Below are 24,352 nucleotides of genomic sequence, written 5' to 3'. Positions count from 1 at the left end.
GGAGAGGACGGGGAAGGGTGCACGTGTGCACGTCACTGAACTTTGACAAGTTGCACCAACACACTGGGATACGATTACTACTCAGCAAGGACATAAGAGAGGCGCATGGTTTCTCCAAGAAAGGAGAAGGAAATAGAAAAGGTAGCTTGTCCAAGTTGCACAACGAATGCAAAGTACAGACTGTGGAACAACCGGGTTTCACACACACACAAACCCGAACCATATCCCTGGGAATTTGCCCGTCCGTCCGACGAATTAAATGTCTGTTAGGTTAAAGTGCCATGTCTTGACGAGGAGGTCCTAAGGACAAGGATTGAGCAGTATTTTGGGGGAGAGATTATATAACGGCGCGCCTGGCCAAGTGCTTCTTCGACGCCGCGGGGTGGTGGAGATTAAAAGGAGAATCTCCCGGTCGCCTGGGTGGCTCAGCAGTTGAGCGTCTGCCTTGGGCTCAGGCGGTGATGCCCAGGTCCAGGGTGGAGTCCCGCATCGGGCTCCCTGCAGGGGGCCTGCTTCTCCCTCTGCCTGCCTCTCTGCCTCTCTCTGTGTCTCTCAGGAGTAAATAAATCTTAAAAAAAAACAAAAAACAAAAAACAAAAACCTTCTCCTGCCATCCAGGAAATCCTCTCCACAAATATAGAAAGAAGAGAACGATTGTTATGTTGGTTTAAACGATTCATTTGAGAGAGAGAGGGGGAGAGAGAGCGCGTGAGAGCAGGGGGAGGGGCAGAGGGAGAAGAGGAGAGAATCCCCAGCTGACTCCAGGCTCAGCCAGCAGCCCCACGGAGGGCTTCATTCCACAACCCTGACATCCGGACCTGAGCCCAAACCAAGAGGCAGCTGCTTACCTGGCTAAGCCACCCAGGCCCCCCATCCTACCGTTAAATAACCTTTAAACCAGACTGTGTCGCACATCACAGGCAAACCACTAACAAGTTTGCAAGGAGAACCCGGAGACTTGTCTTTCCTTGTAGCTCAGCCCATAGTTCTCATCCTAAGTGGTAAACCTGTTTCACACCTACAGGACTCGTCAGCACCATTTGCTATGCATTTTTTCATAGTACATCCTAAATTCACCTGGTAATCGGGGTGCTGGTCCATCCTAGTTGTCTCTGTGTGAAGGAGGAGAAAAAAGTTCTTACCTTTCTCTGTCAAGCAGGTAGTTTACAGCTCATAGCAAGATGCCTAGAGACCATGCTTACCCCCTCCCGGAGACACAGAGGGACACTATCTTCCTTGAGGTTTACAGGTCAAAGAGATGGCTCCCAGGCCCTTAAGAACAACCTTCCTGGGTTGTAATGTGGGCAATACAATTGTTCAGCTTCAAACGATATTTAGATACATATGAGATCAACAGAGGAAGTATTTATATTACAAGTTTACTCAGGTAATGCTTTTATCTTTTTACAAGATTTCATATTCCTGAGACACACAGAGAGAGGAGAAGAGACATAGGCAACTGGAGAAGCAGGCTGCCTGTAGGGGGCCTGTTGTCGTGTTGTGGGACTCCATCCCAAGACCCCAGGATCACACCTGAGCCAAAGACACCCGCTCAACCAGAGCCACTCAGGTGCCCCACTAACACTCTTATGTTTTTGTGGGGTTTTTTTTAAGATTTTATTCATTTGTTCAAGAGAGACACAGAGAGAGAGAGAGAGGCACAGACACAGGCAGAGGAAGAAGCAAGCCCCCGGCAGAGAGCCTGATGCAGGACATGATTCCAGGAGCCCGGGATCACGACCTGAGCCTAAGGCAGATGCTCAACGACCGAACCACCCACGGCTCCCCGCCCGCCGCCCCGCCCCGTAAATCTCTTCTAAAAAGTAACAGTAAGTACTCTTTTATACCAATGAACGGGCACATAACCCATTCCCGATTTCCCTTAGCCGAGCTGCTGCATCAAACTAATCCCTCACAAAGGGTGTGCTTCTCCCGAAGCTGCCGATGGCAGTGGCAGTGTAGCCAGGAGCAGTCTTGCCCAGCTCTTGCTGCTAGGAAGTGTGGCTGGTGCCGGAATGCTCACCGAAGGAGTGCTGCAATTGGAGCCAGGCGGTCACACCTCCCCTGGGCCTGAGCCTAGAAGATCTCCAGGCACATCCCTTCCATATCCTTTTCCGTATTCAGCAGGTAAAGGACAGAAGGTGCGCTGAGCACGTCGGTGAAGACAGGCAGAACCCCAGTCCCCTGGGTCCTGGCCTTCAGCCCCTGCTCCCCCCACCACCACCCCAATGCACTGCCTGGCTCAGCTGAAGACCGGGACACCCTCCCACCTCTGCACTCTGGCTCTCTGCCTGTGAACTCTGGCTGCCGTGCCCCTCCCCGTGAACATCCTACTGCGTTCCTGCAAATGACACACGTTGGGCTGCCCCACAACCTCAGCCCCCTACCTCGGCCTGAATACTCTCTGGGCACTGAAATGGACACTCTTTTTTTTTTATATTTTTTTAAAATTTTTTTTATTTATGATAGTCAAAGAGAGAGAAAGAGAGGCAGAGACACAGGCAGAGAGAAGCAGGCTCCATGCACCAGGAGCCGATGTGGGAATCGATCCTGGGTCTCCAGGATCGCGCCCTAGGCCAAAGGCAGGCGCCAAACCGCTGCGCCACCCAGGGATCCCTGAACTGGACACTCTTAAGGCTCACCCTTCACTCCAGATAGCTAAAATCTGTCATTTCATATTTTCATCTATCTCCTCCTTCTAGAAACCTATTTAACCTGGGAGGGCAAATCTTCACCTCGTGTGTCCGTCTGGGCCAGAAGCAGCAGACCTGCATCATTTCATATTGTTTAAAATCTCTTCATTCATTAGTATTTAAAATAAAAAGTTTTCTCTTTCTGTATTTGGAAAAAACACAAATATTTCTCCCAATTTATCATCGAGCTTTATTCTTTCTTTCTCTTTTTCTTTCTTTCTTTCTTTCTTTCTTTCTTTCTTTCTTTCTTTCTTTCTTTCTTTCCTCTTTCTTTCTTTCATTCATTCATGAGAGATGCACACAGAGAGGCAGAGACACAGGTGGAGGGAGAAGCTGGCTCCCCCAGGGGAGTCCGACGGGGGCCAATCTGGATCTCAGGACCCCAGGACCATGCCCTGGCCAGAAGGCAGAGACCCAACTAAAAAGCCACCCAGGCGACCCAAGTCATTGATCTTTTTAACCTAATGTTTTACTTTATTTTCTGTCATATGTATATTGTTTCTGTGTTCAAATCGTTCACTTCCTCTTCATACTTTTCATCTGTTTAGACACTGTCTTTGAAGAAGCCTTTCCCACCCTTAATTTCCTAAGTAGTTGCCTCGGTTTGCTCCCGTTTATTTTTCTCTCTTTAATGCATCAGTTTTATTAAGCTAACTGACACCCATCTTCAAGATTTGTAAATCATTCTTCTCTTGAAGTCTTTCCACCATGTTTTCCAAAATGAACAGTCACCTTGACCAGGAAATGCCAGAGGCTAAGAAAGCTCAAGGTTCTAATCTGTGTGAAAGAACCCGTTCTTCTTTGAAGCCTCCGGACATGGACGTGTCTTGCTTTGGGGAAAGGGGCAGCAGAAGTATCAGGAAAGTGACTGTCAAATCTGAATTCCCTCTTCTTCAAAAATACTGTGTGGATCTGCCTACAGGGAAGCTGTAACAAAGTAAGACAAACCAGGCAGCTTTCAGGCTGTCACGACAAATGTACATTCTCTCACCGTTCTGGAGGCTGGGAGTCTGAGTATCAGGTGTGGGCACGACAAAAATACATTCTCTCACTGTTCTGGAGGCTGGGAGTCTGAGATTCAGGTGTGGGCAGGGCTGGTTCCTTCTGAGTGCTGTGGGGGAGGGGCTGTTGCATCCTCCCGCCCTGGCTGGTAGATGTCAGTCTTCTCTCCCTGTGTCATCCCATTCTCTTCTCTGTACTTGGATGTTTGCGTCCAAATTTTCCCTTTAAAAAAAAAAAAAAGTTATGCATTCATTTTACAAAGAGAGGACAAGCAAGCCAGGGGAGGGGCAAACGGGGGGGGGGCAGGGAAAGGGAAAGAGAGAGAGAGAGAGAGAGAGAGAGAGAGAGGAGAGAGAAGCAGACACCCCTCTCGGGTGTGGAACAGACACCTCTCTGGGGCTTGATGTGGGGCTCAATCTAACAACCTTGAGAGCAGGGCCTGGACCAAAATCGAGTTGGATGCTCAACGAACTGCGCCCCCCAACCCCCCCCTCAATTTTCCCTTCATAAAGGACAGCATGCTACAGACCCCACTTTACCTTGGTTTCTTCCATAAGGACCCCACCACTAAATACAATCACATTCTGAGGTACCAGGGCGTGGTACACATGAATGGGGTGGTGGGGGTGCGAGGGGGCACACAATTGAACCCTAGCATTTGTATACCTGGTCATGTCAAATTGGCTCTCTCACTTGCCTTGGTTATGCTGTAAGGGAAGAGCGCTTACACATTATCTTATCTAAGTATTTTAGTTTACAGGTGAAGAAACGGGGGCCTGGAAGAAGGAAGGATTTGCCTAGGGGCACAGGCTGCTTTGTAACAAAACCATATCGTTCCCACCTCCCCACCACCCCCATCTTTTAGCCAGGTATTCTATCTCCTGCTTTATGTCCTCCAGATTGTCTATCCTCAGGAGTCTGGGCAGACAGAGAAGGGGACAGAGTGAATAGGTTACAGGATTTGAATCAAAACAGCTGAAGTGAATCCTGGGGTCCGCTTTGGTCTTTTGGGTTTCACAATCCTTGTTTCTAGAAAACAAATCCTAGTACCCTGCTCTCTCAACGCAGCAAAGAAAAGGAGGAGCCATTCCTCCTGCAAATGTCTTATAAAGGATAGATCTTTGATTGAAAACAAGATTTGCAAACAAACATGGGCAAATTGGTAAGTAGACACCATTTCAGAACATTTCAAAGAGGCGATAATAACAGACGATACACCTTAACCTGACTTTGGGACCCACCAAGTATATGTCAGCCAGGGTGCAGGGGAGTATAAAAGTCAAAGACTAAGATTTACCTTTAACACTGAACTTCAGACACCAGATCTTCGAAGTCGGTATCCAGAACCTCTTCCCGTCTCCCCATCCCAGAATTCTGTTCTGTGAGTTAGCACTGCAAGCCGTCTTCCTAGGGTGTCTCTAGGTCTTAAGGGTCACAGAAGGGAAACACAGAAACCATTACTCACTAGAGAATGACAGGCCAGGGTGAGCAGCCCCTGGCTAGCTGTGACTTAGTGGAGAGGGCAGGTGTTGTTGTTGTGTGATTTTTTTTTTTTCTTGAGTTTTCATTCATTTATTTGAATGAGAGAGAGAGTGAGAGAGAGAACACAGGCAGCGGGGAGAGAGGAAAGCAGGCGCCCCATGAGCAGGGAGCCTGATATGGGGCTTCAATGGGTGCAGACTTCCAGTTTGAGGGAAGATGACCAAGTTCTAGAGACGGAAGTTGCTGATGGCAGCACAACAACGCAAATGTGCTTAAGGCCACTTAATGATACGCTCACCAGTGATTAAAATGCTGTATTTTATGTTGTGTTATTTTATCACCAAAAGAAGGATAGAGCAAGCAAGACTCAGATGCCCAGGTGAAAAGCAGAGGAAGGAGGTACGAGGTGTGGAAGAAGCTTCCCCTGATACCACAGGACAGCCAGTCAGTTATTTTGTGACTGCATCTGTGCTCCTGGGGGCTTCCCACCTTCTCAATAAAACAGATTCTGCCTCCAATTGGAGGTTTTTCCACTCAGCCTTTGTGGGCACGTCACAGTTTATTCATAGGATACACAAGGAGTAGTGAAATTCCTAGGTCAAGGGTAATACACATGCTCAAAATTTTACATGCAAGCTAGAGCTGATTAACTGCAATCAAGGGGCAGGTTTTGGGTGATCCATGGACTTCTGAAGTCGGGGACAGCATCTGATGTGTGTGGGAGCACACGTACAATTTTCTAGGAGTAGGCTCTCAAAATACCTCTCGGGCTCAGGGACACCGGAGAGTAGAGCATGAACGCTCCCCCAGCACAGAATCCCCAACACAGCATCAGTAAAACAAGTGAGAGAGCTCTGCCAAATTAAGCGACGTAAACTAACTTTTCAATCCAACAAGTCCATGTGCCTGGACCTTCCCTACATACTTATTTCACTCTTGTAAGATCTTACCTTCCCTCGTCTGTTTCCTCCCTCTGCTGCCAGACTGCACCGTGAAACAGGAATAGAAGGATGCAGAGAGCCCCGCATCTGCTGGAGAGGAGTAGAGTGATCCAGACACCCCGAGGACAGTTTTGGAGGACGGTTACAGGCTGGATCGGCGACCTGAGATAGCCTTGATCCTGAACTCCAGAAGTGGACCTCGGTCTCGCAGTTGCACGTGGCTTCCTTCAAAATGGCTGCCAGGCTGGAATGGTGCATGACATCAGAGGCTTCTGACCTTCCTGATTGGAAAGACTGGACTCCATGGTTCTTGGCAACGGAGGTGGACAAGAGCATCTTCGCAGGGCATGTCCATACTCCTAGCTTGGCCCCGGCTTAGAGAAGGGATAACAGGGCTTGGGTTCACCCAGAAGCCAGAAGGGGAGTTTGAGAAGAGGAGGGTCTGAGTCTCCTGGGAGGGCACAAAGAGCTTGGGAGAAATCATGGCCAGTTGTCAACCGTCCGCCCAGTCTGAGGGCCAGAGCCCCCAGCCTAGCACATCAGGGTACCCCCCGGAGGCCGTGGTAGATGAAGAAAGCCCAGGACCATCAGGTGAGGAAGCAGGAGGGAGAAGGGACTTGACAGGCTTGACTAGTGAGTACAAATGGGTACAGAAGCCAGGAAGGTGTGTCTGACTAGACTGCACGTGACAGGAGAGATTCAGAAAGCCAGGGGTTGGAGAAGAGAGCACGGGAGCCGGGGACAAGGGTATCGCACTGGAAGGAAAACCCAGGAAGCAAGGAAGGAGGGTTAGGAGATGACATCCAAAGAGGAGATAAAGGAAGACAGGAAATTATCCCATTATCCTCATGGGAGAAATGATCTACAAGGAAGAGTTTTGAGGGCGTGGTGGGGGGTATGAAACAGTGGCAAAGATGAATGGGGGCAAATGCATATGAATGAAGGACAAAGATGAAAGGTGGTTTTGGAGAGGCCAATCATCTATGAGGCCACAGAGAAATGAAGAGGGAGTTTGGGTTTGGGGGTGTGGAAAGCGTGGCTGAATTCCAAAGACAGAAGAAGCTTTGTACTGTAGCCTGGTTTCTTCACTCAGCCCCCTTTGCAGACCCCTGCCCCTTGCCTCAGTCCCGCGGAAGGAAGAGAGACATCGAATCCGATGAGGAGACAGCCCCTGAGGCCAACGACATCTGGGTGGTGGAGACACTGAGTGGCCTCAAGATGAAGCTGAAGAGACAGCGGCTATCTTCAGTGCTCCCTGAGCACCACGAGGCGTTCAACAGGCTGCTCGGTAGGAACAGCACCCTCCAACCTTATTCTTTTTTCCTGAAAACACTAGAAACTTCCAACGGCGACGCTTTTCCAACGGAAAATAATTCTTTGCAGGTCGCTGAGCTCTCTCTCCCCATCCTTGGAGGACTCCATACTGACCCCTCATCGGGGACACTTAAAAATGACAGAGGGATGAGAAAGCTTAGCTGCAGTTGCACTCCTGAGACATCTTAGCGCTTACTGGCCTTTTGAATCTAAGTGCCTTCGGCTGGGTCGGGGCGGGGGCGGGGAGGGGAGGACAGGCCATCTTTGTACCCCGATGCCACTGTGGAATGAGAAAATGACAGCGGATGATGTTATGGTCTCTGCAGTGGCACATCCATGCATGATGAGACAGCATCACTACTTACTTCAGATCCCATCCTGCAGATGCACTGCTGACACCTGCCTCTCTCTCAGTCACCCGACAAGGGGGAGCCGCCAACTTTTCTTGGCCAGTCCATGGTCTTTTCTCCCCTCTGCCCATCAGCCTCACCCTTGGCTACATCCTGAAACTTCCCCAGGGGAGGTACTGTTCTCTTTGCTCTGGAACGTTCCCACAGTAACCCCATTCCAGTTGCCAACTTGACAGACATCTGCCCTCTTTTCACAGAGGATCCTGTCATTAAAAGATTTCTGGCCTGGGACAAAGATCTGAGAGTATCCGACAAGGTATTGTTGTTCTCCACTAAGATAGACTCTTGCTCCAACACCTGTCCTGGGGCAGGGGAAAGCCTCCTCAACCCTCTCTCCAACCTCATGCCTACCAAGACTTCTGGTCGGGGACCTCGTGGCTTTTGCAGAATCCCTGGGACCTGAGCACGAGGTGTGCCCCTCTGGCTGTTGCTACCTTAAGTCCCTTTGCCTCTCTGCTCTTGGGGGGCTTCCTTTGGCTCCAGCTTATCAAAGACCCTCCTGAAGCTGGCTGTCCTAAACACAAGCCCTCAAACCAGCACAACCTCCCGTCCTGGGAGCACCTGAAACTCTTCCCTTGCCTTCCCCAGTTTGTAACCAACTGTCTGACACCAAAGAAGCAGGTTCACCCAACATGTCAAAGAGGCACCACCTGCTCCAGCTTCCTGTCCCCTCACCTCACTGGTCTTCCTCTCCCAGGATGGGACCCTTCTATGACGGCTTTTCTCCTCTTTCCGCCAGTATCTCTTGTCCATGGTCATCGCCTATTTTAGCCGCGCTGGTCTCTTCTCCTGGCAGTACCAGCGAATTCATTTCTTCCTGGCACTGTGAGTATTTCGCCTCATCCATCAGCAGTAGTCAATAACCTGGGAGGAAGGAGGGCAGAAGTGGGACTCTGATCGTTCGGCTCTTTTTTTCAACCTGTTTGTAACTCTTTAAATCTTGCGGGTTTTATTTATTTATTCATTTATCTTTTTTTTTTTTGAGCTGTTTAGTCTGTGTATAAAAACAGTAGAATTAGAGTATAGGGGTTTTTTATACTATTATTTGCAAACACAAATGCCCCTAACATCAGCTAAGAGACCCCCTGAAGAGAAGGAAACAAAAACTCTCCAAAGAGGAGTGAAGGAAAGAACAGACGCTGCCTTGCCCCAAGCAACTAGGCTCAAGCAGCAGCCAGTTCTGATCCTTGAGATCTGTCTTCTTCCCATGGCAATACCAAGCATAACTGTCCTCCTCCTCTGCATTCCCAGCACAAATGCCTCAATTCAGCCTCAAGACATAGCACAGATCTGTCGTAAAGGCTCCCGCTGGTGTTTCTTACAAATCCGTCCCAAGCCAGTGGGTGCTATATGCCTGAAGTCTTTCCAAAGCATCGTCTCCTGCTCTGCGCTCCATAACAATCTCATGGGCCAGGGGTGCTAGTGGTCAAGGTCAGAGTTTCCAGCTTAGCTCCAACCCCCTCGTCTCCGTCCAACTTGTGCACCCTCTTCGTGTTTCATCCTTCCAAGGACCCTTCCCTCCGTTTCTGTACTGTGTTTCCTGTCTAGGTGATTTTGCACGTCTCCCTGAAGAAAACGACCTTTCCTCAAGATTGATTCCAACCCCAAAATCTTCAGATGCCCCCCTAACCTCCCTGACTTCTGCACCCTAGTAGCACTTCTGTTAAAATTCTAGTCTCATGGGCATTTTGGACCACCGTTATTTCTCATTCACTACCCTCTTCTGCCCCTTTCCCCCCTTCCCCAATCCCATTACACGAGACACCTGTTGAGGCAGGTCTTGTCAAAATATTACCATGCTCTCAAAAACACTCAGACAATTCCTTACATTTTGCAAATGTTTAAGTTAGGTCGGGTCTACGAGGAGGTAATCAGTATTGCCCTTGACCGTGAGAGAAAGCATTCATTTATTCATTCAACAAAAACTTACAAAGTACATCTGATGTGCCAGGGAGCATGAGGCGATGGGAAGAGAGAAACAAGAAGTGCATGTTGAATTACTGCACCTACATGAACCCAGTCCTATATTAGTCATTTGGGAGGAAAGCCAGGACTACAGAAATAGAGCAGGAGCTGTATACATGCCCCTGCTCCACAGGGCGACAGGGGTGTGCACAGACAGGCTGAAGGGAAGGGGGTGGGCTCAGGGATGGGAAAACAGAGCAGCATATGCCCTCAAGCTTCTGGGTGAGTTGTCTTTCTCCTCAAAGCGGGAGAAGTCTCTGCCCAGCCGTGCCTTCTTGATGACTGGGGGGCGCTCTACGACGCTGGGTAGGAAGCCGACTGCATCTTTTCTGGGAAGCTGAGCTCAGGTGGGGGGTCCTTCCTGTCCTGCTCCTCCTGACCAGCAACCTCATGTCTTTCTCCAGCTACCTGGCCAATGATATGGAAGAGGACAACCAGGCCCCCAAACAAGCCATCTTTTCATTCCTTTATGGGAAGAACCGATCCCAGCGTCCCTTGTTCCACAAACTGCGATTGCAATTCATCCGATCCATGGGCTGGAGGACCAGGGTGTCCAGGGAAGAGTGCGAGGAGGTGGGTGGGCTGTGGGGATTTGGGGTGGGACAATGGAAGGGGGGGGGACATGGAGGGACATGGGATTCAGGACGAGACTGCAGAGTGGGAGGGAGGGGGAGTCCACCTGGAGGTTGTCTTCTCAGGGATCTCTTTGTCTTCCAGATCCAGGCTTTCGATCCAGATCTGTGGGTGTGGGGGCGAGATCGCACCCTCATACCCTAGAGGGACCATGGAGGCCCGAGGTCATCGGCCTGAGGGGAGGTATGTCTGTGTCCTCACGGGTCCAGGCACCATGACTTATTGTGTATTGAGGAAATCTGAGGAATCCAATTGCTAGACCACGCTCCTCTCCCCTGCCCCACACATGAGCCTTCCCACACACTGTAAAGTCGAGCAGCCACGCAGCCAGACGCTGACTCAGGTCCCAGCCACATGCTCACAACCACACATAGGCATGACCTCAGGGAGATGTGTGGGGGCCAGACTAGGGAAAACCAGTTTGTCACAGAGGCATGGCTGAAATAATTCCATTCACGGCAATGGGGCCCAAATGATAGCTTTCATGAAATGTTGATTTTCTGTGGAAAGTGAGTAAGTTTTCAATTGATTCCATAAATTGTGTACTCACTTTCTTTCTTTCTTTTTTAAGAGTTTATTATCCAGGGCAGCCGCGGTGGCACAGCGGTTTAGTGTCGCTTGCATCCCGGGGTGTGCTCCTGAAGACCCGGGATCCAGTCCCGCGTCGGGCTCCCTGCGTGGAGCCTGCTTCTCCCTCTGCCTGGGTCTCTGCCTGCCTCTCTCTCTCTGTGCCTCTCATGAATAAATAAGTAAAAATCTTAGGGAAAAAATTTATTTATCTATTCATGAGAGACACAGACACAGAGAAAGAGAGAGAGAGACAGAGAGAGAGACAGAAAGATAGAGGCAGAGACATAGGCAGAGGGAGAAGCAGGCTCCACACAGGGAGCCTGATGTGGGACTCGACCCCGGGACTCCAGGATCATGCCCTGGGCCGAAGGCAGGCGCCAAACCGCTGAGCCACCCGGGGATCCCCAGACTTTCTAATTCATTTTTGGCCTTTCATCCCTCACAGGTATCAACCACAGGGACTTATTTACAACAAAGTATATGTCTAACAGTAGGATATTTGATGGAAGAGTCGACCTATCTAGTAATACAAAAGAAATTATGTCTAGTTATGCTTTCATCCAAATTTCCTTTCAAGCACATTGCTTACGGACAGATTGCCTGTGCATTTTTCATGTTCCCTGCCTGCTTCCGGACCAGTGTCCCATTTTGTTCCATTATACCTTTCCCCTCAGGTTTTTGGTCAAGGAAGTTTGTCAGAACAAGTGAAGCTTAAGAAATAATAGTTTCAGCATGGCTTATTGTGATCGACACATAAACTTATAGATTTGGGTAGAGGATTAAGTAAAGATTGGGTTTAACTCATGTGAACTATAGCTCTGTTAGTCCATTTAGGCTCCTACATCAGAGGACTACAGAGTAGATGGATGGCTTATGAACAACAGACATTTATTTCTCACAATTTGGAGGGGACAAGTCTGCGATCAGAGTGTCAGAACCTTTACTGGGTTGGTCAGACCTTTCCTGGGTTGCAGATTGCCACCTTCTGGCTGTGTCCTCACATGGTGGAAGGGGAGAGCCAGGTCACTGGGGTCTCTTTTATCAGAGCACTAATCCCATTCAAGATGGCCCCACCCATGCCCTAATCATCCCAGTGGCCCCATCTAGCACCATCACCTTGTGGGTTAGGATCTCAATATATGATTGGGGTGTGCGTGTGGGATACAAACATTCAGACCACATAGCACTGACCAACTTTAGGACTAGGTGTTATGGTTGAACATCGGGATGTAGGGTTAGAATGGGGGATTAGGCATCTGGACTCATGGTTCATGATGTTGATGTGTGAGTGATGTTTGCGGTATGGTGATTAGTTCAGACTCTAAGTAGCACAAAAGGACCAAGGTGAGTGTCCAGTCTAAAGCAACATCCTCTCAAGGTTGTTTGTTTTGGTCCCTGAACAGAATCACCTAGAGCCCTGGCTATAAAGTAGATGACTGGGCCTGTTCTTAGGTACATGAAGAAGTTTTTGGAGCCAGGATCACCAAAGTCCAAAAGTCATACTTGAAAATGAACTGGGGTTTAGAACGAATGATTAGGGATAAAGTGGACTTATAAATTCGTCTCAACTCTGATTACAATGAACTGAGAAGGTGAATAATCTCTATATCTGGAGAGTTGCCTCCTTACAATCTGACGTCCTTCCTCTCTTTCTCAATTGCAGATCCCTGAGCCCCGGGGAGACGCACGTTTTCAGTAGGAAGTCAGGAACACAGGAGTTTCTTTCACAGATAATCTAGAAGAACCCAGGACCTTCCAGAACGAGCTCAATGGAGTTATCGTGTTGTACTCCTAGGAGCTGGGAGTCCATGGAGGAGTCCATGGAGAGACAAAAAGAAACCAGGGTTTTTTCACGTCCATCCCCTCCTGGGCCACCATCAAATATTTCACATTACTTAATTTGAATCTCTGCTGAGGTAGAGGTTGGAGGTCCCATTTTTCATGCACTGGGACAAAGGTGAGGAGGAAATTACCTCAAAAATATAAAATTAGAACCCAAAGGATTGTGACAGCCAAACATACGTCAGGAATTTCAGTTGTTCATTTTGAAAATGTTGCCCTTAGATTATACTTGTTTCTCTAGTTTTTATTTACGTATTTATTTTAAATAGTTCTGAAACAGTCATAGTTTCCAACATATGCTGTTCCAACGTAGTTTTGTGATGAGATTTCAGCTGCTGCATAACTATAACTTTGTTTACATATTCTGGATAGGTTTTGTTTTTATTATACTTATATAATACATCAGTTATACTTATAACCAGACGGGTTAGTTCCCTCATGTTCTTCTAACTGTAAATGTTTGTTTGATAGTCTTCGTTATTAAACTGTGAGAACCAGGTGTCATTTTTTAACTTGCCTTGATGACATGTTTGTATGTTATTTTAGGTTATTAAAGAGGACACTGAAAGGTGTCTCTCGGGGAATCATAATAAAGAGATGTCTTCTTCCCTTCATGATGTTTGTGGTCATCACAATCAGTCTCATCTGTTCACTGTTCAATGATACTGTCGCTTAATGGGGATGTGGTCATTTAGCCACGTTTTTCTTTTCCTTTCCTTTTTTTTTTTTAATATTTACGACTATGTGTCAAGAATTTATTTTAGATTAAGGTGGATAGTGCTGATTTCTCTTCAAGAGGACATGGCCTCCATATTCTTCTTCTTTTAAAAAACAAACACTTCAATTAATTAACATATGATGGATTATTGGTTACAAAGGTAGAGGTCAGTGATTTATCAGCCTCATGTAACACCCAGTCCCTCCTTAATGTCCCTCCTGAATGTCCATCACAGAGTCGTCCTATTCCCCCACTCCCCTCTCTTCCAGCGACCCTCCATTTGTTGCCTATGATTAAGAGTCACTTATGGTTTGTGTCTCTCTCTGATATCGTCTTGTATTTTTTCCTCTCTTCTCCTATGCTCCTCTTCTTTGTTTCTTAAATTCCATGTTTAAGTGAAATCATATGATAATTGTCTTTCGATGATTTTTTTCGCTTAGTGGAATAGCCTCTAGTTCCATCCATGTTGCTGTAAATGGCAAGACTTCACGTTTTGATGGATGAGTAATATTCCATTACAAACACACACACACACACACACACACACACACACACACACACACACACACTACGTCCTCTTGATCCATTCATCTGTTGTAGACATCCGGGCTCTTTCCATAGTTTGGCTCCTGTGGACATTGCTGCTATGAACATTGGGGTGCAGATGCCCCTCTGCATCACTACACTTGTGTCTTTGGAGTAAATACCCAGTAGTGCAAATGCCGGGTCATACGGTAGGTCTATTTGGAACTTTCTGAGGAACCTCCAGAGTAGCTACACTAGCTTACGTTACCACCAACAGTGTACAAGGGTCCCCCTTTCTCCACATCCTTGCCAACGTCTATCATTTCCTGACTTGTCAATTTTAGCCACTCTGACTTGTGTGAGGTGGTATCTCAGTGTAGTTTGATTTCTATTCCCCTGATGCCGAGGCATGTGGAGCGTAGTCTCATGTGTCTGTCGGCCATTTGTATGTCCTCTTTGGCGGAATGTCTGTTCATGTCTTCTGCCCATTTGAGTTTTAAAAATATTTTGTTTATTTATTCATGAGGGACACAGAGAGAGAGGGAGAGACACAGGCAGCGGGAGAAGCAGGCTCCTCGCAGGGAGCCTGATGTGGGACTCAATCCCAGGACTCTGGAATCATGACCTGAACCAAAGGCAGGTGCTCAACTGCTGAGCACCTTTTTTTTCTTCTCCCCATTTCTTGTTGGATTATTTGTTCTTTGGGTATTGAGTTTGATAAGTTCTTTATAGATCTTGGATACTAGCCCTTTATCTGATATGTCATTTGCACATATCTTCTCCCATTGTGTTGGGTATCTTTTGGTTTCCTCGACTGTTTCCTTTGCTGGGCAAAAGCTTTCAATATTCATGGAGTCCCAATAGTTCATTTTTGCCGTTGTTTCCCTTGCCTTTGGAGACATGTGTCATAAGACGTTGCTGCAGCAGACGTCACAGAGTTTGCTGCCTGTGTTCTCCTCTAGCATTTTGATCGACACCTGTCTCATAGTTAGGTCTTTCATCCACTTTGAGTCTATTTCTGTGTATGGTGTGAGGAAATGGTCCACTTTCATTCTTCTGCATGTGGCTGTCCGATTTTCACAGCACCGTTTGTTAAAGAGACTGTCTTTTTTCCACAGGATATTTTTCCTGCCTTGTCGAAGATTAGTTGAAGGTCCATTTCTACATTCTCTATTCTGTTCCATTGATCTATGTGTCTGTTTTTGTGCCAGTACTATGCTGTCATTTGAATATTGCTTTGTAACAGAGCTTGAAGTCTGAAATCGTGATGCCACCAGTTTTTCGTTTTGTTTGTTTGTTTGTTTGACACTCCTTTGGCGGCTACTCAGGGTCTTTTCTGGTTCCATACAAATTTTAGGATTATTGGTTCCAACTCTGTGAAATAAGTTGATGATATTTTGACAGGGATTGCACGGAATGTATAGACTGCCCTAGGTAGCACAGATGTCTTAACAACATATGTTCTTACAATCCATGAGCATAGAACGTTTTTCCATTTCTTTGTATCTTCCTCAATTTCTCTCATGAGTGTTCTACAGTTTTCTGAGTACAGATCCTTTGCCTCTTTGGTTAGGTTTATTCCTAGGTATCTGACGGTGTGGGGTGCAATTGGAAACGGGGGAGACTCCTTAATTTCTCTTTCTTCTGTCTCATTCTTAGTGTATAGAAATGCAGCTGGTTTTTGTGCATGGATTTTTATTTCCTGCCACTTTGCTGAATTCCTATACAAGTTCTAGCAATTTTGGGGTAGAATCTTTGGGGCTTTCCATGTAGAGTATCATGGCATCTGCAGAAAGTGCGTTTGACTTCTTCTTTGCGGATTCTGATGCTTTTTACTGCTTTATCTTGTCTGTGGAGGCCCAGACTTCTCGTACTGTGTTGAACAGCAGTGATGAGGGTGGACATACCTTCTGTGTTCCTGACCTTAGGGGAAAAGCTCTCAGGTTTTCCCCATGGAGATGATATTTGCTGTGGGTCTTCCGTAGATGTCAGCCACATTTCTTAACTTTCAAAACTAACTCTCAGTTATTTTTCATGTAGAAAAAACTGAAGACAAGGAGGATCTTCAGCTGGTGTCTTCTTTTGTTTAAAGATTTATTTATTTTGGTGAGAGAGAGGGCAAACACAAGCAGGGGGAGGAGCGGAGGGAGAAGGAAAAACAGACTCCCCACTGAGCAGGGAGCCTGACCTGGGGCTCCATCTCAGGGCCCCGGGATCATGACCTCCACTGAAGGCAGGTGCTTAGCCAACTGAGCCACCCAGGCACCCCCTGAGCTAATGTCTTTAAGTAGGAAACGAGAAGATATTGAGGGAGAAAAGGGGGGAGAAAAGGAAGATAGCGCTATGGGGACCTAGACAGTAATCTGAAATTTACAATGAAGGCAAGGTGACTCGGCAAGATTACGCATTCCAGGAGATGGTCCAAGGCAAGCAGATCCAGGAGTGCAGGGAACACAAGCATTCTGTGTTCAATATTCAATCACAGAAGGCGTCCTTTGCACAACCCCCAATTCCAGTTTTTTTGTGGCAGAAGAAAAAAAAACAGTGTGTGATGAAATGGTAACAACTGCATAGAAATGACGGCTTTGGAGAACTTTCTGAGAAGCACAATAAGATAAGAGGAGCTAAAGCTGTCAAATAAGATAAGCATGGAGAAGAAAGAGCTAATGACATGAATCCTGCATTTTGGAGAAAACCATCTTGGGCAACGGTAGCAGCAGAGAACACTTTAGTGTCCTCAGGATGCATCATGCTCCTGGCACATACATACATGTGTATCACCAGTCAGGAAGCTCACCCAAGTGTGGTGACCGGAATTTTTACTGAAGTTTCATTATGGGAGTGTGATTAATTCAATCATTGGCCATACGCTGAACTCAATCTCAGGCTCCCTTCCTTCCGCTAGAGATTGGGCTGATATCAAGTGGTTCAAAAGCCCCAACCCTGTTGGTGTTCCTGATATAGCCGGCCCCTATCCTTAGCATCAACTCAGGTTTGGTCCAAGAGGCCTACCAGGATAACAAACACTCCCATCACTTAGGCAATTCCAAAGATTTAGAAGCTCTCTTCCAGGATCCAGGCAGAAGACCCAGACAAATTCCTTCCACAACACATTGGCTATGGTCAGGAGTCTGTCAGAACTCAGGTGGTCAGGGAAGATACAGATTTGAGGACAGATCAATCACAGGAGATACCGGAGAAGTTAAACAGATAAGGATTGAAGTAATGGGGTGCTCACAGGGATTTGGAATAGCCCAGGTGATGCGAGAAATTTAGGATATGAATATAGGTGCACCTATATGTCTCTATATAGGAGCACCTAATGACAGTGAGCAACTGAGGAAAGAGAAGCCAAAGGAAAAACCGTGTTTGTGTGTGCGTGTGCGTGCGCACTTGCGCGCGTGTGCTGCGGTGGGGTTGCAACTCTAGTAAATGACATGAGCTGATAGGCATGGAGCGATTTCAGAAAGTGAAACCACCAAGGTCAAAAGGGCAAGGGACATTAAAATCTAATTAGAGCAGCTCTAGAACAGGGACAACATTAAGAAGTGGGACACACAGTTGATGGACTCAGGGTAGCAGAGAGACTAGATTGTGCAGACATGGAAACAAAGAGGAAAAACACTCTGACAGCTTGGAAACAGACACGACTTATGAAACATCTAGGATTTAAAATGTATATTTAGGAAGCTCTAGGCCTCTGTAGGATGGCAGGTGAAGGCAGGTTAGGAAACAGCTCAAATGACCTCAAGGAAATGATGCAAGAAACAAGATGATGGTTCCAAACAATAAAGAAATAGCGAACAGGCGGCAAGAGAACAGATGCGAGAAGACAGTAGAGGAACATGCCTGAAGTACAGGAGATAAACCAGCAAAGCTGCCTTGAAACAAAACCAAGGCACAAACACACACACACACACACACACACACACACACACACACACACAAAAGCATTTTTGGACATGAGAGCTGAAAGAATTCATTAGCAACTACAAGAAATGTTCCAGGGCCCCTGGGTGGCTCATTTGTTGATTTCAGCTCAGGTCATGATCTCAGAGGCCTGGGATCAAGCCCCAAGTCCAGCTCTGTACTCAGAGCTCAGTCACCTTGGGAATTCTCTCTCTCCCTCTGCCCCCTCCCTCCACTTGTGCTCTCTCTTTCTCTCAAATAAATAATCCTAACAACCACCAAAAAAAGGGTTCCAAAATCTATAAAAAAGGACTTATCAAACTCAACATCCAAAAAGCAAATAGTCCACTTAAGAAATGGGCAGAAGACACGAAGAGACAGTTTTCCAAAGAAGACACCCAAAGAAGACAGACACATGAAAAGATGCTCAACATCACTCATCACCGGAGAAAGATATCAAAACCACGATGAGATATCAACTAACACCTGTCAGAAACCCCAAATTAAATTAAACATACAAGAAACAACATCCCTCTTGTACTGTTGCTGGCAATGCAAACTGGTGCAGCCATGCTGGAAAACAGTATGGAGGTTCCCCAGAAAGTTAAAAATAGAGCTACCCTAGGATCCACCAATTGCACTACTGGCTAACTATTTACCCAAAGGATGCAAAAATACAGATTCAAGCATTCTGATGTTTATAGTGTTGGGCTGGTGAGACTGGGGACGTCAAAACAGCCCACCCGAGGCCAGCAACCTCCCAATAAAGGCGCCTTGCCGCCCCACCCCCATCTTCCTGCCAAAGCTGCCTTGCTGCCCTACACTATCTTAGCTTACAAAACACAGATCACCCCCCTACCCCACCCCACCCCCGACGCCCACCACCCTGTAACCCTTGCCCCAACCCGAATGCCGCCCTGGCCCCATCTTCCCGCCAAAAACTCTTTATAAACACCCCTGCACTTTGCCTGGGCGCGGCTTCAGGGAGCCACACCAGGGAGCGCTCCCCATTAAAGCACTCTCAAACCTACCACCTGGTTCTGCTGTCTTGAATTGTCTCCGCCCATCATTAAAAGAAACCCTGACGTATATCAGCATTATCAACAACAGCCAAACTATGAAGAGAGTCCAAATGTCCATTGAGTAGTGAATGGATAAAGAAGATGCGGTGTATATACACAACGGAATGCTACTTAGTCATCAAAATGAACGGACTCTTGCCATTTGCAATGACATGGATAGAGGTACACTATACTAACCTAAGCAAAGTAAGAGAGAAACAAATACCGTATGATCTCATTCATATGAGGAATTGAAGAAAGCAGATGAACATATGGGAAGAGGGAAAAAGGGAGATAGGGAAACAAACCATAAGACTCTTAAGGATAGAGAATACACTGAGGGTTGATGGAGGGAGCTGATTGCAGGAGGGGCTAGATAGGGGATGAGTATCAAGGAGGGCACTTGTTGTGATGAGCACCGGGTGTCTTATATATGTGATGAATCACTGAATTCTACTCCTGAAACCGATACTGCACTGCATGTTCACTACCTAAAATTTAAATTAAATATTGGAAAAGAAAAAAAAAAAAAGCCTCAAAGTGTTCAAGGATGTCCTTCAGGCTGAAGGAAAATGACAGGAGATCTAAATCTGGACAGACATAAAACATAAAGAAACCAAGTGCACCAGAAATGGCAACGATGTTATTTTAGTATTCCTTAAAAAATAACGCTTTACCCAAAAATCACAATGTCTTGGGGGATTGATTCTACCTGTGAAAGTAATATCCGGGCAGCCTGGGTGGCTCAGCAGTTTAGCCCCGCCGTCAGTCCAGGGCCTTACCCTGGAGACCCAGGATCCACTCCCGCGTCGGGCTCCCTGCATGGGGCCTGCTTCACCCTCTGCCTGTGTCTCTGCCTTTCTCCCTCTCTCTCTCTCTCTGTGTGTGTGTGTGTGTGTGTGTGTCTTTCATGAATAAATCAATAATAAGTCTTAAAAAAAGAAGAAAAAAAAAAGTAATATCCAACAACAACATAAGGACCAAGAGGGGAGAAATGGAAATAACCACAGGCTCACTATAGTTGAAGTGAAACAGTACATTACCTGAAGATGAACTGTAAAATATTAAAGCTGCATAACAGAAACCCCAAAACAATAAAAACATAACAGTGTTAGAGCTAAACTCCCCGCAAGAGATGTAAAACAGAATCACAAAAAATACACAATCCATTGAAAGAAGTTCACAAAAGAAGAAAAAAGAAACAAAGCCAATGGTACAAAGAGAAAACAAAACCAGACTACAACCCTTACTGGTTATATCAATAGTCAGATTACATGTAAGGTGGTCTAGGCAACCCAATTAATAGGCAGAGACTGTCAGACTGGATTTAAAAACAGCAAGATCCAACTATCTGCACTTGAAGTATAAAGATGGAAATAGGTTGAAAGTAAAAGGGTGAAATCAGATGCCAACACATCTCAAAAGAAAGCCAGACTGGCTACATGAGACTGTTACAATAATCTTCCACTTCCGGAATTCAATCCATCCATCAATATCCTTGATCTTAGCAGGCATAATCTGAAAACGGACAAGACAGATGACACCCACTCTCAAATGATTCAGGTAAGAAATATACATACAGACACACACACACACACACACACACACACACACAAAGAGAGCTAATAAAGCAAATGTGGGGACAGGTAAAAAAACTGGTGTATCTGGGCAAAGGGAACATGGAAGTTCTCTAAGATCCTTGCGACTGTTGTGTAAGATTGAAGTTTTTTCAAAATAAAATGCTGAATAAAAACGAATGCTATCAAATACACAGAGGATGTTGCAAAAGGACTCAGAAACCCATCTGAAGGGATTCCTCTGGTCAAACACAGAACCACTTGGACATCAAAGAGAGAAACGACTTCAATGTACTGAAATACTTAAAATATGTGTAAACCCATGAGCTCATAATGGTAACAAAATGAATCAAAAAAAAAAAATCCCAGTTGCTTAGGAGCCTACTGGATATTGTGAAAATAATCCTCTCTGTAAGTAACACAGAACTATTTAAAGAGATGTTGTTCTTTAGGAATGTATTCTAGCTGGGAAACAAAGAAATGGTAAAGTAACATACCACCACCTTGTCTCCCCTAAAGAACTGGGGGATCTTGGCAATGAACATCAACCAATGGATGCTAACGTCACAAAAACAAAGGAAGATGGTACGGGCCTCCAGGGGAAAGAGGACGAGAGTCAAGGGCAGCAAAGTCTTGCAAAAGAACTGAACAGAACTGGGTCAACGTCCAGAGCTAACTACCAATTATAGAAGGCATATGGGTAATGACAAAAGTCTTCAAGTTAGAATGACAGCAACGTGGTCCACACAATCCAGACTACCGGAAACACAGGATAAACACAATTTCTTCAAAACATAGATTACAAAGCAGTAACATAAGAGACATACAAGGAAACCATCAGTAAATGATTTAAAAGACTTAGTTAGCCACCTGGAGGGTGGTCTCTGTGTATCCTGATTGAAAAGAACCACCTCAAACACATCCAGAAGATGGCGAAACTTTGAACACCAGATATTATATACTCAGAAAAATAGGTATTGCAGGTTACCCTCACCTACTTTTTCAAACACCCCTGATCAGCTAAAGAGCAAAACTATCTGCAGGTGAACCTTTTTAAAAGCCAAGCAAAGGGAGACTCCACGAAGAAAAGACACGTGGAAGTAATACGTCAGACGAATGATCACGGGAGGTAAGAGCTGGATGATGTCTGATGCATCTGACTGTACTGAGATCACCGCTATTGATTGATTGATTGATTGATTGATTGATTTTTATTATTTGATAGTGAGCAACACAGTGAGAGAGAGAGCAAGAGAGTGAGAGCACACACAAGTGGGGGGAGGGACAGAGGGAGAAGCAGACCCACAGAGCAGGGAGCCCAACTCAGTGTTCGATCCCAGGACCCGAGCATCATAACCTGAGCCAAAGGCAGACACTTAGCTGCCTGAGTCACCCAGGGGCCCAGGTCACTGCTAATCTGTAGCAATACGTTCCAGAGAGGGGTGAGGACAAAATCAAGATGCTAAGAATTGAAATGGGAACGGCAGTGACTGCATATTTACTAGGGAATACCTCGCTGTATTATGTACTGCACAACCCGAACAAGTAGGAATAACAGAAGCCACCTGAAGGATGCGCAGGCCATTACACGCACGACTCAGCTTTTACCCCTGGACAAAACAGTAACAATGAAAATATGTCTCCTTGGATCACGGTATTTTGGTGCCTGGAAAAATTATATGTACCAGGTCCTCGGTTTAGATAAGCAACAAACATGTCATAGGTTGCAATGATTCAATGATCATCATCAGGAAAGCTACCCACAACTACATCAATTTCACAAAGACAGTTTCTCAAGTCCGAAGAAATCTTTAAAACCCACAAGTTACAAAAATGGTTTCCTCTTACGCTCCATTCAAATCATGTAACGCACGGTACGCTCCTTTTCTGGGATTATCAGGCACCTGACTCACGTATGTGAGAAAGAAAGAAAGAGAAAACTTTTTATTTTCATTTTAAATACTAATGAATGAAGAGATTTTAAACAATATGAAATGATGCAGGTCTGCTGCTTCTGGCCCAGACGGACACACGAGGTGAAGATTTGCCCTCCCAGGTTAAATAGGTTTCTAGAAGGAGGAGATAGATGAAAATATGAAATGACAGATTTTAGCTATCTGGAGTGAAGGGTGAGCCTTAAGAGTGTCCAGTTCAGGGATCCCTGGGTGGCGCAGCGGTTTGGCGCCTGCCTTTGGCCTAGGGCGCGATCCTGGAGACCCAGGATCGATTCCCACATCGGCTCCTGGTGCATGGAGCCTGCTTCTCTCTGCCTGTGTCTCTGCCTCTCTTTCTCTCTCTGTGACTATCATAAATAAATAAAAATTTTAAAAAAATATAAAAAAAAAAGAGTGTCCATTTCAGTGCCCAGAGAGTATTCAGGCCGAGGTAGGGGGCTGAGGTTGTGGGGCAGCCCAACGTGTGTCAGTTGCAGGAACGCAGTAGGATGTTCACGGGGAGGGGCACGGCAGCCAGAGTTCACAGGCAGAGAGCCAGAGTGCAGAGGTGGGAGGGTGTCCCGGTCTTCAGCTGAGCCAGGCAGTGCACTGGGGTGGTGGTGGGGGGAGCAGGGGCTGAAGGCCAGGACCCAGGGGACTGGGGTTCTGCCTGTCTTCACCGACGTGCTCAGCGCACCTTGTGTCCTTTACCTGCTGAATACGGAAAAGGATATGGAAGGGATGTGCCTGGAGATCTTCTAGGCTCAGGCCCAGGGGAGGTGTGACCGCCTGGCTCCAATTGCAGCACTCCTTCGGTGAGCATTCCGGCACCAGCCACACTTCCTAGCAGCAAGAGCTGGGCAAGACTGCTCCTGGCTACACTGCCACTGCCATCGGCAGCTTCGGGAGAAGCACACCCTTTGTGAGGGATTAGTTTGATGCAGCAGCTCGGCTAAGGGAAATCGGGAATGGGTTATGTGCCCGTTCATTGGTATAAAAGAGTACTTACTGTTACTTTTTAGAAGAGATTTACGGGGCGGGGCGGCGGGCGGGGAGCCGTGGGTGGTTCGGTCGTTGAGCATCTGCCTTAGGCTCAGGTCGTGATCCCGGGCTCCTGGAATCATGTCCTGCATCAGGCTCTCTGCCGGGGGCTTGCTTCTTCCTCTGCCTGTGTCTGTGCCTCTCTCTCTGTGTCTCTCTTGAACAAATGAATAAAATCTTAAAAAAATAACCCACAAAAACATAAGAGTGTTAGTGGGGCACCTGAGTGGCTCTGGTTGAGCGGGTGTCTTTGGCTCAGGTGTGATCCTGGGGTCTTGGGATGGAGTCCCACAACACGACAACAGGCCCCCTACAGGCAGCCTGCTTCTCCAGTTGCCTATGTCTCTTCCCCTCTCTCTGTGTGTCTCAGGAATATGAAATCTTGTAAAAAGATAAAAGCATTACCTGAGTAAACTTGTAATATAAATACTTCCTCTGTTGATCTCATATGTACCTAAATATCGTTTGAAGCTAAACAATTGTATTGCCCACATTACAACCCAGGAAGGTTGTTCTTAAGGGCCTGGGAGCCATCTCTTTGACCTGTAAACCTCAAGGAAGATAGTGTCCCTCTGTGTCTCCGGGAGGGGGTAAGCATGGTCTCTAGGCATCTTGCTATGAGCTGTAAACTACCTGCTTGACAGAGAAAGGTAAGAACTTTTTTCTCCTCCTTCACACAGAGACAACTAGGATGGACCAGCACCCCGATTACCAGGTGAATTTAGGATGTACTAT

General features: G+C 46.6%; 1 protein-coding gene and 1 long non-coding RNA gene across 2 annotated transcripts; one reads left to right on the top strand and one right to left on the bottom strand.

The window, feature by feature from the left end:
• Positions 1 to 2,958: 2,958 nt before the first annotated feature.
• Positions 2,959 to 8,727, bottom strand: LOC144319512 (uncharacterized). The gene is made up of 4 exons (XR_013385333.1): positions 8,518 to 8,727; positions 6,128 to 7,712; positions 4,993 to 5,119; positions 2,959 to 3,917 (listed from the first exon to the last, which is right to left on the bottom strand). It is a non-coding gene; the product is annotated as an uncharacterized LOC144319512 (long non-coding RNA).
• On the top strand, positions 6,344 to 15,065 carry LOC144319506 (speedy protein E4-like). Its single transcript, XM_077907705.1, has 7 exons — positions 6,344 to 6,709; positions 7,212 to 7,406; positions 8,040 to 8,098; positions 8,582 to 8,667; positions 10,212 to 10,380; positions 10,525 to 10,623; positions 12,674 to 15,065. The coding sequence occupies exons 1-6, from the start codon at positions 6,601 to 6,603 to the stop codon at positions 10,582 to 10,584; spliced, it is 678 nt and encodes a 225-aa protein (XP_077763831.1). The 5' UTR covers positions 6,344 to 6,600; the 3' UTR covers positions 10,585 to 10,623; positions 12,674 to 15,065.
• Positions 15,066 to 24,352: the final 9,287 nt, after the last annotated feature.

This window comes from Canis aureus, chromosome 8 (assembly GCF_053574225.1).
Source record: "Canis aureus isolate CA01 chromosome 8, VMU_Caureus_v.1.0, whole genome shotgun sequence".
NCBI lineage: Eukaryota > Metazoa > Chordata > Mammalia > Carnivora > Canidae > Canis > Canis aureus.
This window is presented reverse-complemented; position numbering and strand designations above follow the sequence as displayed.